Here is an 18791-nt window from a genome sequence, read left to right on the forward strand (position 1 = left end):
CAGGTAAGACTTGATTTACTAATATTTCCTATAGGTTTACCTACCTTGAGTGTGACTCGGGGTTACCGCTTCAAGCACCTTTTTTCCACTCCGGGGTTACTGCGGGGGGATTTTGGCACAACTACAAAATGAACTGTGTCCAGGGTTTGCCAGCTCAGAGTCTTAGGCTCCCATCCTTTTGGCAAATGAAGGTGGGCGGTGGGAATGTCTACTCTGACACTCCCCCTTTCTAGGAAACCCAAACTAAGTACCGTATATTCCAAGCTCACATATTTCATTAATACACACCCAGCCTGGGTGTCTATCTCCTTCCAGGACATCCGCCCCAGTATGGGCTAAAATAAGTAACTGGAACTCATGGGTGTGAACATGCACGCATGACGTAAAGCGTGCACACGTTACTACTCACGTTTTTATCAAAAGAGAGGGCAGCAGTGAGGCGGAAGAAAAATGTCTGCCCCAGCTTCCTACATCATAACGGCGCTTGCGCTTTGAAACACTATGCAAGCGAACTATCATTCCCCACACCAGAAGTTAACCCATTAAAAAGCAGAGTGCCAACGGATCTAGTCCTTTGGCTGGAAGCTGACGCCCTGCTTTTTCATATTACACAAGATTTTTACAGGTCCAAAAATAGTAAGTAGTAATTATTCCTATTATGTATTCACTTTTATTATTATTCTTTTCCCTGAAATTAAAGCGGTTTCTTGTAAAAACTATGTCCATTAGCAAAATGACCTATAATTAATTATTTTCAACCTTATATTTGTACAGAGGTTTAAAACAGTTTTGGAGCAATCACAAATTTAATTGGACAATAAGCTCCCTATCTTATGTATAATTGAGACCTTGTTCCTCATTGCCATTATAAGGTATGTTTCCACAGAAACTGTCCCTCATACTATTATAAACTATATATAGAATGTTGTTCCAAAACTAATTATAAATTAACTTTTGGTAAAGAATCTATTTGTGTGCACTACCAAGATCCTGTTCTTCATTATTATCATAAGGTACATAAGGAAACATTTCCATGGAAACCATCCTTCATAACTATTAGAAACTATATATATAACTTTGTTCTGAGATTTATTACTATTTAAACCTTGTTATAGAACCTATTTGAGCGATGCCATACAATACATAGGGGAAACTCGGCATAACAAAACGCAAAGTAACCATAACAAAAACCACTCAAGTAAGTGCTTTATTGCATAAACTATCGTGTATTTATCCTATTTTAGCAATATTCATATTAAAAGCTGTTTATATGTTTCCTTCTTAAAAATATAGACTCCAATTTAATAACGCACAGCCATATTTAAACCAGCAGAAAGTTTACCCACCAACAATATACTCAAAATTCACCCTACTATATATATTGAACATTGCCTTATTAGTTCTTTTCCTTATTTAGATTTCCCTGATTTTATTGGACAATTTTGTCCTAGCACATTTATTTTTTCTTACTGTACCTTGACACAACGTTCTATAATCAGTCCTATACATTCTTGGTTAGCAAGTAAGTGTGGACAAATTATTTTATTTACAATGTGATATTAATGGATGTCTCACCATAATTACATTATAATATATGTACTGTATATGTTACCTTTGTCACAGAACACAATCTCAAAGAACCCCTGAGGAAGCTCATGTGAGTGAAACGCATCGTGATATGAGATATTCCTTGTATGGACTTTATCAGCCTCATGTGCATTCTCTAACATGGGGAACATTTTGAACTAATCATGCATAGGAGACCTCTGTCTAGTTTAGAACATAGCTCAGTGGTTCTTTGTTAGACGTAGGTAAAATATTTTGTTCATTGAAAAAATATTTTTGTTTGGCCTAATAATCTTTTTCCATAAGCCCATCTTTCTTTCTCTCCTTATGTGTTATACTCAGAGATAAATCTGTTTTCTAATTGGGGCCACAGGTAGAGGGGAGGACCAATGTTTAATCAGATTTTACCACCTCTAGAGTTGCAACCCCATAGTTCTGCCTAATCTTAACCCAAAACCCCCTTCTTAATGCCTAACTCAACTAACCTTTCCTTAAAACTAAACCTAACCCCCTCCTGCCCATTGCCTAACGATACCCCCCCCCCCCCCCCCACCTGGTTCCTAACCTACTCAGTACCTAACCATCCAGGTTTATTACCTTCCAGGCAGCAAAATATGATAAGTAGAAAAATCTGACAGAACACCATCACAGCACACAATAGGGGAAGATTTGGCACGTTTGTTTCTACAACCCGCTGCAACACAAACACAACAAAACAGCCAGCCACCTCTATCTATTTCCACCCACCTGACCTCCTTCAGCTGCTCACTGTTTTCATTATTGGAACTTTTCCACCTAAGGTGTTTCTCTCTGAAGGGGCAGGGGAACTGTAGCCGGGTGGTCAAAAATGAGTGGGGCAACAGACAATAAATTTATAAATTAATTTGTTCTTTGTGTCATAGTTGTTCAGTAACCCCTATAATTCATGCTGGGCAATCCAGTGTTTTATTTTAAGGACTTTACAAAATATGAACCCCAAACAAACAAAATCAATACATCTGCCTGCACAACTCTGCTGATAGGGACTCTGCCAGTAGAGAAAAATGTTTTTTGGATCAGCCATGATATGACACAAATGATGTCTGTGGTTAAATTTTCTATTCAGTGGACCCTAGAAGGTAACTCCCATTCTTAACCAATATTCCTTGAATTCTACATATTTAGTTACCCTGTGTTTCATGTGTCCTTTCCATTAGTTAACCATCTGTTTAAAGAGATAATGGGTACAATCCTGGCCATTCAAGAAAATGCATCTCTTAAACATTGGCAAATCCAAGTGAACACTGGTAAAATAAAAATGTCAAATCAGGAACCTACAAAAAATGGAACTGACGCAATGATTCCATATCACTCCAATGATTCCATATCAAAATTGTGCAGTGGCTCAAAAAAGGTTGAAAAACATTGGTTCAGACAATTAAAATAGCTATTAAAAAAGTTTCCTTATTTTACTGATAACCTACTGACACCTAGTGGTCACACCTAGATTGAAAACTAGCACATGTTTAAATAAAGAATGTCACCATACAACCTTCTAGCCAATTTGCCAGCCAATAATAAAATTTTTAGAATTTAGGGTTTATGAAGTTTTCCAGGTTATGAAGAAGTTTTTCTTACCACCCCTCCTCTGATATGGCATACTTGAGCTCCCCTACTCACAGCTTGATTGGTTTGGCCACAGGCAGGTACAAACAGGAGGACAGAAAGATTTTTTGGTGGGCCCTGGCTGCTTTGAAAAAAAAATGTTCTTTGGCTTTGGAACTAAATGGAAGGTAAATTGCTGCCACTGACAGAGCTCCTGGGGTAACACGGGTTATTATTGGTTTGGAACAAAATGGGAGGTAAATTTCTGCCACTAACACAGCACCTGGGGTTACGAGGGTAATATTGCTTTGGAACAAAATGGGAGGTAAATTTCTGCCACAAACACAGCATCTCTGCAGTCTATTCCTCTTTTAATACAAGAAAGTACTTTACTAGCTGTAGATATTGCAGCTTGGTATTGCATGCTGTTATTAAGTCTATAATCTACCAAAACCCCCAGATTGTTTTCCATTTCTGACTCCCCCAAATGTATTCCCCCTAGACAGTATGAAGCATGCATGTTGTTAGCTCCCAAGTGCATAACTTTACATTTATTTATATTCAATGTCATTAGCCACTTGGCTGCCCAATCAAACAGTACATCCAGGTCTGCTTGTAGACCATGTCCTAAGTGAAAAGTTTTTGTTTTCAAAAAGCATGTCTTTTTTTCCATTCATCAGAGTTAAAATGTATTCAGCAAATGCAATTTTTTTAAGAAAAACTACACTTTTTTTAAAATAAAAACTTGACCTGATACATGTTTGAAGGTGTACTATGTTGTTGGCTTTGCAATTAGCTTGAAAAGGGGACATCTTTAAAATGTGTTTTCCTGGTCATGCCTTATCTTAAATTTAGGGAAAAACAGCATACTTTTAAAAAATTCTCCCAGCAATGTTGGTGAATATGTTAAAGAGCTTTGCTATTAACATGAAAAGTTTAGAAAAATTGTTGGAGTTTCTGTAGGACTCAATACAATATACTTGCTGATTATGGCACAAGCGTACCAGTTTTCAGGCATTATCCAGCGATAACAGGATTAGGATCCTGTCATCCTAGCAAGCCACTATCTTTCCTGCATCTCCACAATGCCACGCTGGCTTATTTGCAGGAGTAATATTGTCCTAGGTGTCTGACTTTATATGCAGCACCACCATATACAGAAGTAATAGAGTTTTCCACAACTGTGCATTCGTGCATAGTAGAGCTAAAAAAAACAACATGTAAAAGCTAAAAAAGCCAACAGGTTCCTCCTCTGCTCCAGGACTTACTTGAGGAGTTGGCTTGGCGTTATAATACAAATAATAATTGCTTGCATTTCAGTTTATTCCTTTAAAATTTAAAGAAAATATATGAATATTGCACTGTCCTTATTAAATGAAAAGTAAAAAATAAATGGTAACTTTTTTAAACATGAAATGATTTTGACCCTCGCTTGATATAACCACTTCAAAAAGTAATGAACAAGGTTTCAACTCCAAGATAGAGTGATTCATAGAGATAGCAGGACATTTAAGGTACTATTACAAATCACTATAAAGATGATGTAAATTATATTTCATATTTATTTAACAATTATTAAAATCGAACACAAATAAAAACATCAATAAACATGATTCTCAACATACTTTGTTGAGTATTTCTACTTCTAATGTATAAGTATTATTATTAAACAGGATTTATATAGTGCCAACATATTACGCAGCGCTGTACATTAAATAGGAGTTGCAAATGACAGATAGTTACAGACAGTGACACAGGAGGAGGAGAGGACCCTGTCCTGAAGCATTTACAATTTAGGAGATAATTAGTAATGGTAATTCTTGTGTAAATGTTCATTTGATTTTTGTGATGTGGTTCATAATATGCTGTTTTTGTAATTACGGGTGCTTCAAAATTAGGAATAAACTGTAAAAAGTATATGTGCACTGTAGAAGTTACATAAAATCCAAGATTATTTGTTCCTATAGGAGTTTATAGTTCTGATTTACGGATAGAGATGTGTAAAAGCATGCCCCCCAATGCTTTTTTTTGATGGAAGCACAAGTACTTTCAGAAAGTTTACACCTTCCCCTGCAGCACATTTAATCAGTGTGGTTAACTGGAAAAGAACTAAGTGATTTACAACAGCAGCACATCTGCAAACAAATGTAACAAAAGATTTTAAAGATTAAATCTATTATCTCTTTTTGGCATAAAAAAAAAAAAAGCTTAGTAGACAACTCACCTTTGGAATGATTGGCCAATTAATATCCAGGATGTGAAATCAACTGCTCTGGTTCCTGTTGGGTGTCAATCCAGATCATGTTTCGGTGCCAAACCCAGCTCTAATTAGTTGCACAAACTGTATGGTAAAGTGATCTCCTGCTCAATAGTAGGTGCATAAGTGTTTTCACTAATGCAAAGTGATGGTGAGCAATATTCAGTACCCACCAATTATTTGTGCAGAAACTTTTCAAATGAGTATCCTGGGCTGAGCTAAGAAATCAAGCATTTTTGCCAACAATGGGGCCAATTTACTACAGGATTGGAAGCTCCTAACTTGGTAAATTCAGTGATCCTGTATTAATTTTCAATCTAAAAATAAAAAAAATGCTTTGATAAGTTAAACACAAATGCACCTTACTGACCAATTAGCTTGCCAAAGAACCATTACTCATATCGTAGATCAAACTACTGTAGGTAGAGAAAACCTGTCAGGCTGTGCTAGGATGTTCAGGACTGTATGTACGCATTTTCTGATGTCACAGTTCAACAAAATCACAGCTACATCACATTCTTCAGAGACAAAAAAAGCAGTTGAACCAGTGTTTCAAGCCTCGGGCAAATGAGTAATTTTCCATGTCCCTGTGCATATTTATTAAGATGTCTCTCCTCATACACCCAAGTGAAGGTAAACAAAGAAATAAGAGTCAGTAATTACAATCTTAAAGGCCTAATCTATTACATTTGAATAAGAGTTCATGACACCTTCATTAGCTTAATGTAATCTAATTCTCTCATCTTGCAACTTGCTACAGTAATAAAAAGGAAGAAGCTTACCGATTCTAAAAACAGTGTGGATTTAAAGACACTTTCAAAAATGACGCACAATATGGCAGCCATTTCCGTTATTCTATTTAGCATTTGTAAACATTTTACACACTTTACTGGAAACACATTTGTCACTATGAAAAGATTGCTGTGTGTGATGCCAAAGTCCAGCTTTCATCTACATGAGCACAGTTCAGGTTGCAGTTATTGAAAGTGATATTTAAAGAGCACAGCTCTGTATGATTTAAGTAAATACCAGTCTATAGTGCATTCTCATTTATGTGACATAGAACAGAAGCAGTTTTAAAAATGTTTTGGCATTTTCTGACTTCTGGTCACTGTCATAATTTTATACAAGCAAAACATTTGTCGAAAAGTAGAGTGAGATGGCTTCAAATAATTTAAATTGTAAAATCATTTATTTGGTGTTAAGCAAATTACAGGCAATAAAATATAACAAAATTAAACAAACAGAAACAAGAAACATTCAAATATGAGCATCTGATTTGCAGACAAAAAAACAGTTTGTACCCATATTTAAACATAAAAGTTCCAAATTTCAAAGGAACTGAAAATACATAGGTAAACTTACATTTTGGCATATGAAGTCTGGTTTCACTATTACAAATGTAACCACTTACAACAAAAAGTGCAGATTTTCTTATTAAAGAAATACATGTTAAGGTATCATAAGGAGTTAACAGTTTCTCTATTTACATTTCAGAGGGGTTATTGCCTGTTGCCAAGACACCAACCAGTTTATCAAACATTGTACATGACATTCAGTTGATATGATTAAAGTTCAGTTTATAGAATAAGAACATTTGTTATACGCCAACACCAGAAGTTTTTAAGATGACAGTGAAGCAGCAATAGCCAACTAGTTCATCCAAAAACTTAGATCACATTCAGTTAATATTAATTAATAAATAATATGGATAAAATGTATATTAAACAATTTGAACCAACACCAAAAGACAACGAAAACAATGGATTTCCATCATTTGTTTTCAATAAATGTTACAGTGCAATAAGTGTGCTATTTTTGCAACCAGCAGGAACCTAATGAGCCCACTAAAGGATCTGCCCAACCAAAACTTCATATTGTATTTATGATTGAGAGGTTCCCCAACCAGATTTCCATTTGAGCACTAGCTACCCACAATGCCACAAAACCTATGGGAGTTTCGCTGCTGTTGTATTATATAGAATTTTAATTTATGAAGTCAGCACAGGGAGATCCAACTTTAATATCCTTATTAGTTAGTCTGGAATTCAGAAAATGAAAACAAAAACAGCCAACAACTTCCCAAAATAAAATATAGATTTTTAAAAGACACAATACCTTATATGTCAAATTTGTAGTGAATGTTAAATATGTATGTACTAAAATAAAAAAAACTGTCCATTATGGCTTTATTTAAACAAATGTGCATAAAATTTCTCATGTAAAATTATTTAAATCAAATGATCATGCCAAGTTTTTTTTTTCTTCCCATTTACCGGTGTTGTGCTGTTTCAGCTTTAGTGGCAGCAGCCCACGCCTCTGCACTGGGATCTGCAGGAAGAATGAACATGCTGCTGCCTGTAATGTATACTTCTTTAGCCTCTCTGTAAGTTTCAATGTTTATTCCTCTGCAGTGAGCAGTTATCCATTTTCCCCCTGGAGCAGGGTTGGAGGAAATTAGAAGTTTATTCCCCCTCTTTTGTGCCAAAGTAGATTTACCCATTTTACTGTCAATAGTCAACTAGCAGTAGACAAGTAGAAATATGGAAAATGTAGCACATATATAATACATTCCATTTATGCATTCACACATATACTGTACCTCTATGTATAAGTATGTATGCATGCATGTGAATACATTTACATATGCCATGGAAATATGTGCATGTGTCTGCAAAGACTATATATAATCCTTACTCAGGTGCATGTTAATGCATACCTGTAGTTCTGTGTAAGGCACGTGAGGTGTTTGTCCACAGAAAAACTGCTGGTGCACACGCGGTGCTGCATTCTATCTGCAACCTGGTATTATACATGATATTAGGTTTCTCTACTGGAGTGGCAGTGCATTACAACAAAAAAGACGTGTACAAATATATCACAAAAGTGTTTTGCTGAATCCTGATTTTATGTAGACATTTTTTGGAGACTTCAAATAGGTATTATTAACAAAAATATTTCAGATTGATGTCAGTCCCTCATTCTTTTAAAATGCCAAGTTTTTTTAAGGCCTGTCGTCTGTGTTCATCTGTGGATCCTTTGGGTGCAATCTTAACACTTGTGACAGGAGCAGATTGACGGGATGGCTTTGAAAAAAAGGATTGCTTCTCTGTACGTTCGGCACCTGCAGTACCGGACTCAAGGTTTGCAAAGTCTTTCCCTGTGCCGAGGGATGCTGGTCTTGGTCTGGTATTTCGCAAGAAATTTCCAGAAAATAGTGGTTTTTTAAAGAAGGAGTTGCCTCCCTTTTCTATACTTGGAAGAGAGCTACTAAGACCCACCCCAGACCGTTCCAGTGTATTTGACTTTATATTTATTTGTCGCAAACCAGGGACTGAACCCTGAGGAAGACGCAAGCATGATTCATCAGATGGTTCAAAATGAGTGCTGTGCCTATTGCTCTTGTCAATAGGTGGCCTTTCATTTCCATCTTTACGAATAAATTTAGGACTGTGTTGAGTAACCAGCGGTTCTTTTGGAGGAGAAAAACTATATCTGTTCCTAGGACTTGTACTAAATATGTTAATATTTTCTAAAGAAGCCGATTTATTTTCTTTGGCTATGCTACTTTGAATGTGTTCAATTTTTTTTCCAGGCAGTGGATTCTTTTCTGGTACTGTAATTGTTTGAATGGGTGCGGTGCTTGTCTGCAACTTAACAGGATTTCTACTGATATCCTGATTGAGTGGAAGATCAGGCTCATCAGTAACATTTTTCTCTTTTCTTTGAGGAACTGGGTTCAGTTGTAAAGAATTTCTAGGAATTTCAGATCTTATATTTTTAGAATCATCAGTTACTACATGTACATCAGCTAAAGACGGCGTTGTCATTTCCTTTGCCTTTTCTTGGATGCTTGTCTTCTCAGTGTGTTTAGTTTTCACGGTGATGTCACTGGTTGTGGGGCCATCACTCTTTATAAAAGCTTCCTTCTGATTCGAAAAAAAATTGCCACTTGAAGGCTCATCAGATTTCTCAGCCACTGTTGATTTCATACTTAGCCTATTCCTAGTAAGCACTTCATTTTTTACATTAGTGACAACTTTCTGAGGGACAACAAGCTTTGGAATGTTTCTTGAGGATTCTGCTTCCTCCTGCTGTTTTATAATAATACTTCTCCTTTTAACTTCTATTGCAGCAGGAAGATCTGTTTTGGATTGTGAGATAGAATTATTATCTTGAGAATAAGATTTCTCCAAACCTAATTTTTGCAGTGCCTCATGCCTAGCTTTTTCTTGTTCTTTAGAATTATAAACATTTGTGATCACAGATTCATTGGGTTTGTCTGTGCTCCTTTCATGTGCTGAAAATGTTCTTGGTCTTTTCTGTGGGTCTAGATTTGGAACTTCCCCCCTGCTTGTTTTAATAACTATATGGGGTGGTAATGTACGTGGCTTGGGTGCTGTAGGAGGGCCCTGTTTAAATTGGTTCTCTGGTGGCTTTTCTGTGACTTGATTGAGGGTCTCTTGTTCACCTGTTAGGAATTTATTTGGTGAAGACACTCTTGGAAGTACAGGTGGTGGCAATTTTTGGTCAGATTGCTTTAATGCAGCAGGTGCATTTTGTTCCAAAATTACTGCAGATTTGCGCACTATGCTATCAAATCGAACTTCACGTGCATCGGTGGGATCTGTGACAGAATGCCGTTTGTCTATAATTTGGGGATCTCTGAAAGCTTCAGGAGGTGGTAGTATTAGGAACTCCGATTTAGAGGATTCTCCTATCTGCTGTTGATTCAATAAAGACTTTCTTTTTGGTTTCTCAGGCCATAGATTCAGCTGGTCTTTTTCGGGACCACTAAGGTTGCAGTCATACAGATCCCTTGTATTCTCTTCTTTAGAAACTTGAACTCTTGGAAAGCTGTGGTGTCCCTGTGGTATTGGGTTTAAACCAATAGCTGTATTTGCCCACTCCTCAAGTTTAGGTATAGCTGTGATCTTTGAAGATACCTTCTCATTGCCTGTAATCAAGAAAAATAAAATTACTTTTCTGAGGAAAAAAAAATCATATCCATTCATTATCTTGATCAGACATTCTCTAGTAAATAAAGTTTTTTTCTGATATCATTAAGATACTAGAAATATCATTATAACATATATATATATATATATATATATATATATACACACACATACACATACTCCAGTTCAGTAGTTTTGCTATGCCTTACTCAAATTTTATTTTGTAAATTTATTATTAGACCTGCACACATTTTAACTAAAATTCTGACAATACATTTTCTTACTTATGCATGTTAACATGTCTAATCTTCAGGTCTCACATACAGCATAAAGAACACATTTCACTAGAGGCCAGAGCTCTATTTTATCTATCCAAAATTTGGTTACTTTAATAAAGCACATAAGGTATTTTTGTTACTATGAAGCAAAAGTACAATTTTAACAAAAACTGGCCAAAAGTTGGATTTCCAACTGCTTGTTATGCTAAAAGCAATAGTAAACATGTGCACAAGTGTTAGCAGGCATTAAAATGGATCAGTGATATACTAAGCCAGCTACAGTCCATTTTTTTTTTGTAATTAGAACAAACCTCCCTATTTTTCTAGCAATCTCCGCAGTTCCTTTCTACTAGGTGGGTTGTCAGAAAGGGAAAGTCTGTGTTTTTAGTCTTGTTACTAATTGTCAAACAGAAAGGAGTGTAAATTCCCAAAAAAGGGTGCAGACAGCAATGCATGACTTTTATCTTACTTTCAAAGCTATCCTCAGATGGGCAGTTATTTTAGGTGGTACTGCTGTAGTTGACTACTTTCAACAATGACTTTACCCACCAGCATCTCTTGGCAGTCTGCTGCTGAAATGCTTCCCTTGACATGAAAGGGAGTGCCCAACTGTGACAGCAAGCGATTGCAAGGGCTTCAAAGTGTTCTGAGTACAGCAGATGACCCAAAATCCTTTTCAATGTGTGGCAATTGAACTGTGACCTTTTGCAGGAATATTCTCCTAGATAATAAGCTCTTCAGGGCAGGGTTCGCTGCTCCTTTTGTGTCACTGTTCGTATCTGTCTGTCATTTGCAACCCCTATTTAATGTAAAGTGCTGTGTAATATATTGGTGCTATATAAATTCTGTTTATTAATATTTTATCAAATACGCCCCCATACCATTCCCATGGTTCTCAACTGTCTTTCCGAACTTAGAACTAAGTAAAAACAAAATTGGGCAATTTTAATAAAATAAATATTTTTGTTGAGGTATTTTCAAAATATATCTATTGGCAAAAAAACACATGAATTTAGTTTATGAATGACTGGTATAAAACATTTCACCACGTGTGAGTTTTTAGCAGACTATTATTGTAAAGAATACTTTTTACCATACTGTTAATGTTATACACCATGTATACAATAATTTTTAGAATGGTAAGGAGAAAAGTTTTTAGCAGACTAGAAACTATCCCTATAAATACACAGCAAAAAGCCACGTTTCTGTTTAGCACACCTCTATATTTGTTTATGAAACTTAGTGTTCCCAGCAGCTTAGGACATGCTGAAAGTAGAAGGGAGGCTCCAACTCTGCATTAATTCAAAATGACTCACATGCTTACAGACATATTAAATTATTCATAGCTATGTTCTTGGTCATACAGTGTGGCTATAAATTTTTATGTTTCTTATGTAAGATGAATTGTCACATAACCATGAAGCCAAGTTTACCTTTTCAGGGAATGCCAACAGAAGTCACATTGTAAAATAAACCAAATAAAATAATCACACTTCCTGTAAAGCTGCTATACTCTGTATACTAAATTGTGATTACTGAACTGAAATCCTCTTTACTCCTGGTTATCTATATAAATTATAAGTCTAGGGATAGACCAGGTGCCGCCATCTGCACCCTGATCCTCACACATGCAAGGGAAGCTGGGATAGTTGGGTATCCTCAGCTGCGCATGCTCAGCAAAATTTGACAGATGACCAGTGATCAGGCAGATAAGAATATTTATTGCAAAAGGGACATTGCCTGTTTCTTTCTGCAATATGGATCTGCTGAATGCCAAATTTTTAAAGTGAATCCAGTTGGATTTCTCAACTGATCCATCCAGATTTGATTAAAGTTTTTTGTTTTTTTTAAATGTTCTGAGCACCTCTGTGCGTACATTCAAAGAATGCAGTGTGGTTATGCAGCAAACAGATTCAGACGTTGTAAGTTACTTAAGACTTATGCCAAGGCAAAATATGAATGTAGTACATCTCTGCAATACATGCACATTTTCCTTTAAAGACTCTGCCAGTACAGGAGAGAGATATTGTGAGGACTTGGAGTAATTTTTTTGAGCAATGTATGCAGACATTGCTTGGGTTTGGTGCTAAAAGCTACAATTTTCAAAACACTTAATGCAAAGACTACAGATATACGGGGTTCATTTACTGCTTAAGTGAAGAGAGGTGGATGCTGGACCATACAGAAGCCGCAGCTACATCTGGAGAAGAATACCAGTTATTCAGAGTTAATATTATTTCTATGTTTCATCAATTCATGTGTTAAAATGCTAGAAGCTATCATAGAAGGCAGATTACTAAGTAAATATTAAACATACCCTTCAAAAAAAAAAATGCATTCCCAACAACTATCCAAATACAGACCAAATTTTTCTGCAGCTGTCATTCACTTTATCCCACTATATCCCGAGATATATTTAATGAAACTCCTTGCCAATCTTCTCAAGAAATTCAAATACTTACCAGCAGGAATTTTCACTGGTTCTGAAACCGGTAGGGTGTCTGCTTTCTGTATAGTTTCCAATTCATCATTTGATAATCCACTGTCATCCTCATTGTCCAAGGACTCTATGGTTTCTTCAAGAAACATTAGGCATTCACGCTCTTCAGCAGAAAGATGATCATATCCTTCCCCACTCTGAAGGCCAAAAAGCAAAAGGCAAAAGTCAGTCTACGTAACAATAATGCATAGTTGGTAAATGCTCAGACTATTGTCAGTAAAGTCCTGCTGGTACGGGTTACTTGGTGGCATAGCACTGCAAGTTAAGATACACATGTCAAAAGCTCATTTTCCATAATTATACAAATTTTCTAACTTTAATGCCCATATTTAAATAAATATGCATTGTAGATTTCTAGCTAGCATATTGTTGACAGGGAGACAGTTTATAAACACATCTGTGATATTGATTTTAATTAGTAATGCAAGAGTGCCATTTATGCATCTTACATAAACGCTATCCTAATAAGGGACTATGATTTACTCATTTTCTTATCTTCAACCAACATGGAATTACCATATCACATGTGAATGTACCAAGATCAACAGATGAAGATTAGAAAAGTTATTCTACAAATGTGTATTGTATGAATAGTGGCTCAAGAGATTAATTGATTCAAAAGAATGGAAACACATTTTTCATGACTAAAGGCTACATGAATAAAACTAGATACATGCTTAGTATATGTACTGTCAACACCCTCATAGTATTTTTTTGCCAGTATACAATCACTCTCCATTAGAATAGAACAGCAATAATCACATGACAATGGTCATTACCACAAGTACTTACTAGAAATGACTGGATGAAAGTGGTAAAAGTTTATTAAAAACATGGCTTCAACTCATTTTTATATATCTTCCCTTTTGTCATGTCTTGGCATTTTGGAAATCATGCTGTAGTTGTCTGTCCTACATTGCAAAGTACCCATTTCACAATATCCTAGATTTTAATTAGATTACGTTTCATGCCATCTCACCTAACTACAGGTCATACTATAATATTATATATAATAATATTAGGGGGGCATGACCATTTCTACCCTTAAAATAAAAAATTACTAGCTTCAAAATAAAACACATAAAACAAATAAGCAGCTGCTGCAAAACAAAGCCTTCTCTCTGGTACTGTTCCTTGCAGACTTGACACTTTGCAGTATAGCACTGGTCTTCTTGTGGGTTAAATGACCCTCAGGGTCAACCTACCTTTTTCCTGTGCATATATTAGGCTTTGAATCTATGCAATCTAAGCAACCTGAATTTCTAAAGTATTCTAAGGGTTTCTCAAAAGCAGTAGTGAAAAAACACAGTTCAAAAAATTAACCAACTGTACAAAACTAAAGTTCTCTAAACATAATTCCATGGTCAATTAAAGTATAGCCAGTGCACTGGTCAACATCTCAACAAGTTAGGGTATTTTACACAAAAAAGTAGACACCCAGGAACTTGTTTTCTTTGGTTAATCTATTGGACAGCCTCTTATTCAACATGTCCCTCACATTCTGTTGCAAATGTAGTAGTATTTCCATACTATAGTAATACTGCAAGGTAAATGTCATGCCATCAAAAACATATGGGCATGGTTATCCAGAGCCTATTGCATTTCCTACATTACTCTCAAGAATATCTATTTGCTTGCAACTGGCCCCACCTAATTGTCACCCTCTTAAAAACTTCTATATTAAAGACCACCAAATTACTAGGTCTCTCAATGACCATGCTCTCATTTCCACTTGCAGCGTCCTACTTCTCCTAACACTTAACACTTCTCCTAACACAAACCTCAGTCTCACTCACACACTGAGGCAACCATGCTTTCTACACACCATCTTAAACCCTCCTTATCAGTTTCCTGGGCCCTCTCAGCATAAGGCAGTACATTCTTGCACAGATTTCCAAGATTTTATTCAGTTGTCTGGTGTTTGTTGCACTAAATCGCCTTTGACTTGTGGATGTTTCTGATCCACCATAATAAAATCTAACTATGTTTTTCTTTTTCCTTCTTAATATTTTTGCCCAGTAGGCAAGCCTAATGTTCTGTTTTTTTAAAGCTTGAAAACAGAGCTTCAGCAGTTTAATTCTACACCTATTTTTTTTCACTGTTGCCAATTAGGCCATACATTGGGATATTGCTTCTGCAGTAGGTTTATACATGTTTCTTTTTGCCATAGATATATACTGCTCACTACCCTCCAAACATGTTCTGGTTCACGGGTGAAGAACATGAGGAAAATTCTTCCCAATAGGGGGTCACAAACAGCAATACAGACTTGATGAAGTACCAAATAACAGCCATGATTGTTTTAAAGAACATCTAGAAAATGAAATATACTTACAAAAGCAGAGTGGTTGGAGGAAATGCTTTCAATACTGTCACAGCTACCTGTGCTGCCTACGCTGTTCAAGGCCTCCATACCTACATGCCTTGCCCAAAGTTTTTTCTCTGGCATCACACAAACCAGATTTTAGAAAGACCAAACTGATGACCGCCTCAGAATTGATGCTGTAAAACATAAGAAAATCTTGAATTACTTATTTATTATTTATTAATTATTATTATTGAGAGTTAATAGTTCATACAAATTGGTAAAAAAAAAAATCAATGTTTTGCACTTCAGATATAGTACATATACACACAAGGACCTTAAGCATAGTGGCTAAAGTAAGAAAACTGCATGCCTGAGTGCCCTAGAAAAAGCAAATAATGGAGAAAGAAGTAATGTTAACCAGTAAAGGTCTCTAACATCTCCATCTCTCCCTACTTTACTACTTGAGAAATATACTAGGGGTAGAATAGATATATTACTGAAAAAAGATCTTAGGCAATGCATTAAAGATATCTGATTCAAGTTTAACACACTCTGGACTTGGAGTTCTGAGTCTGAAAAACTTTGAAATGCATTACTAGTCTCTTTTCCTTTTAACTAGCATCAAGAATACCATATAAATCATTGATGTAACCTTTAAAAGCATGTAAAGAGAACAAGAATAATCATTAGGGACACAGTGGTTGTATTTTAGCAAGTTTCCTCCCAAAGTTATTTTTTTTTCATGCAGCAGTTTGTATAATAGGGAGCACCTAAAGCATTTTGTGAATTGGATATAAAAGAGTTTAGCTTAAAATGTGTTGAGAATGTGCCATATTTAGTAATGCTATGCCATTGAGGATATTTACCTTATATAATATTCCCTTTTTGCATGACCAGGATTTAGCAGCATGACAAAACCTAAATAGAACAGATGATTTTGATTCAGAATTTTTGTTTCTTTTTGTTGTTTAGGGTTACCTTGTTTATATATTTTAACGCATAAAGCTTTGCTATATTACTATATGAATATTTACATAAAAATGTTTATTATGTCACATTTAAACCCCTTAGGCTGGGTCTACTCGAACGGTTTTAAAATCGCATATAAACGTTCTTACCACGTTTATATGCGTTTTTATGCACTTTTACAGCTTAAATTTAAAACGCTAAAACATTTTTTATAAACGCCTATGACGTGGTTTACAGCAATAAGCCGCAATTTTAAATAAGTGTAAGTTTTACTTTTAACCCTTTCAGGGAATGAGTACAACCCTGAAAGGGTTAAAATATGTGTAAAAAAATTGGACGAGGCTGTAATGTTAAATAATTTTATTAAAAAGTGTGTGTGTTTGTATAACAAAACTTTTTTTTTTTTTACAGGTTATCCCAATGACAGGATGATTCCCAGGGCTGCAATGACATGAGCACAGTCCTGGGACGCCTCCTGACAGTGAGGGATTGCAGGGCACTAGTGGGTTAAATGAGGACAAGGCTCTCCATTCACCTCTAGTGCTCTGTGATTGGCTGAGGTTTTACATTTCCCAGCCATTCAGCACTAGACTTGAATGGGGGGATTTGTGCCCACTCATCTCTAGTGCTCTGTGATTGGCTGAGAAATAGGAAACCCTGATGACAGCTCAAGCATCATCAGGATTTCCTTTCCTTTCAGGGAGCAGACCCTGTACTCTTTCCCCAGGGTGGGGTGGTGGAGATCTGAGAGTCTCCCTATTAAAGGGGGCTTCCAGATTCCAAAGACCTGCTAAAACATTTTCAAAAGCCCCCATTATTTTCAATGGAAGCTTTCATAAAAAGCTTTAAAACGCTTGTAAAAGCCCCCATTGAGTTCAATGGGTGCATTTTCTAGTGTTTTCCCACGTTTTCCCGCGTTTATCCAGCATTTTAATTTTTTAAACGTTGCAAGCAATGTTTAAGATAAGGCTCCTAAACGTGCCTGAAGGAAACGTCCTGGTGTAGATTAGCCCATTGGAATGCATGGGGACTTCAAACATGGGCTTTAAAAAGCCTCAGGTTAAACGCTGGGGAAATAGTCTGTGCAGACTAAGCCTTATACACCTTATTAATGTATTCATTTTATTTAAAAATAAATTAAAGTTAAACCGTGTAATAATAAGTTTACATAAATATAATAGAAAAATAAACTAGATTTTCCCTTTAACATACCCATACTTAGAAATGCTAAATTAAAGTTAAACCGTGTAATAATAAGTTTACATAAATATAATAGAAAAATAAACTAGATTTTCCCTTTAACATACCCATACTTAGAAATGCAACATGATGTGAATTTCAACTGTATCCCATAAAAACAACAGAATAAAGACTCGACTTGAAATAACATTGTGAGTTTGTAAACATAGAAAACAGCTTGATGCAGTCTGGGTAAAGTGTTGATTATTTTCTTAGAATGAATGTTTCTGCAAGTATGTATTTCACCACGCGTTTGACCAAGTCAGGGTGAAGATATAGGATGCCTACAGGTCTCTAACATTTATTAAAATTGAAACACAGGTGTACCTGCAAACAAAAGGAATCGGAAATATAGTATCAACTTGGATGGATAAAATAGATGGCAAGCAGAAATATTAGTTTTAACTATTGTCAACATTAACTTTAATTTGGTCATGTGTCACTAAATTACCTTGACAGACCGGGTTTACAAGGTGGTTTATGTAGGGTGTGTATCATGGGAAAAGGAAGTGACATAAGTTATAATTCACCATAGGAAAAAAGGAATGCAATTTAAGCTCTCTTCTGAGAGGTATTTTGATTTTATTTATGTAAATAGGCTATCACTACATCAATTTTTAAAACTGAGCATACATGTTACAGACAGATTGTACAGCCTTGTTTACATATACCAGCTTAAAGGCATGATCATACAGATGAAATGGATCAAATCAGAAAGGACCTTGCGATACAAAGTTGCAGAAACAGAAAGTAATATGCATTGTTAGATTTACTGCACTAATGTTAACATTCTACCATCTGAACTATGCCAAATGTGGATCAGTGCACATGGGCATCAAATTTTATGTTCATTATCAAAAATAGTAATGCCCTAAATATTTGGGTATGAGGGAATACATTCCGCCAGGGGTTCTACTAATAAAGTAAATATATTAGGTGATAACGGGCATCCCTGTTGAGTTCCGTTGAGTGACTGAGAAATATGAGGACAAGGCCACTGTTCCAAAAACCCTGGCACTTGGATTTGTATATAAAGCCATTATGGCCTTTCCTATCCCACCAACAATCCAACATTTCCCCAGTACTGCAGCTAAGTAGCCCCAGTGCACTCTGTGAAACGCCTTTGCTGCGT

At 35.9% G+C, this 18791-nt stretch overlaps 1 protein-coding gene across 2 annotated transcripts in view; it reads right to left on the bottom strand.

Moving 5' to 3' along the window:
• Positions 1-6580: 6580 nt before the first annotated feature.
• C1H1orf116 (chromosome 1 C1orf116 homolog) overlaps positions 6581-18791 on the bottom strand; it is a 37727-nt gene continuing 25516 nt past the window's right edge. The window contains exons 2-5 of one of the 2 annotated variants that reach the window (XM_072425170.1): positions 16318-16369; positions 15479-15645; positions 13106-13280; positions 6581-10364 (exon numbers count right to left, since the gene is read on the bottom strand). In XM_072425170.1, coding sequence (XP_072281271.1) covers positions 8386-10364; positions 13106-13280; positions 15479-15592 — 2268 coding nt within the window. In that variant the 5' untranslated portion in view covers positions 15593-15645; positions 16318-16369 and the 3' untranslated portion in view covers positions 6581-8385. The remainder of the gene's footprint in view (positions 10365-13105; positions 13281-15478; positions 15646-16317; positions 16370-18791) is intronic. The other variant, XM_072425165.1, reaches the window with a different exon arrangement.

Source organism: Pyxicephalus adspersus, chromosome 1 (genome assembly GCF_032062135.1).
Source record: "Pyxicephalus adspersus chromosome 1, UCB_Pads_2.0, whole genome shotgun sequence".
In the NCBI taxonomy this organism is placed as follows: domain Eukaryota; kingdom Metazoa; phylum Chordata; class Amphibia; order Anura; family Pyxicephalidae; genus Pyxicephalus; species Pyxicephalus adspersus.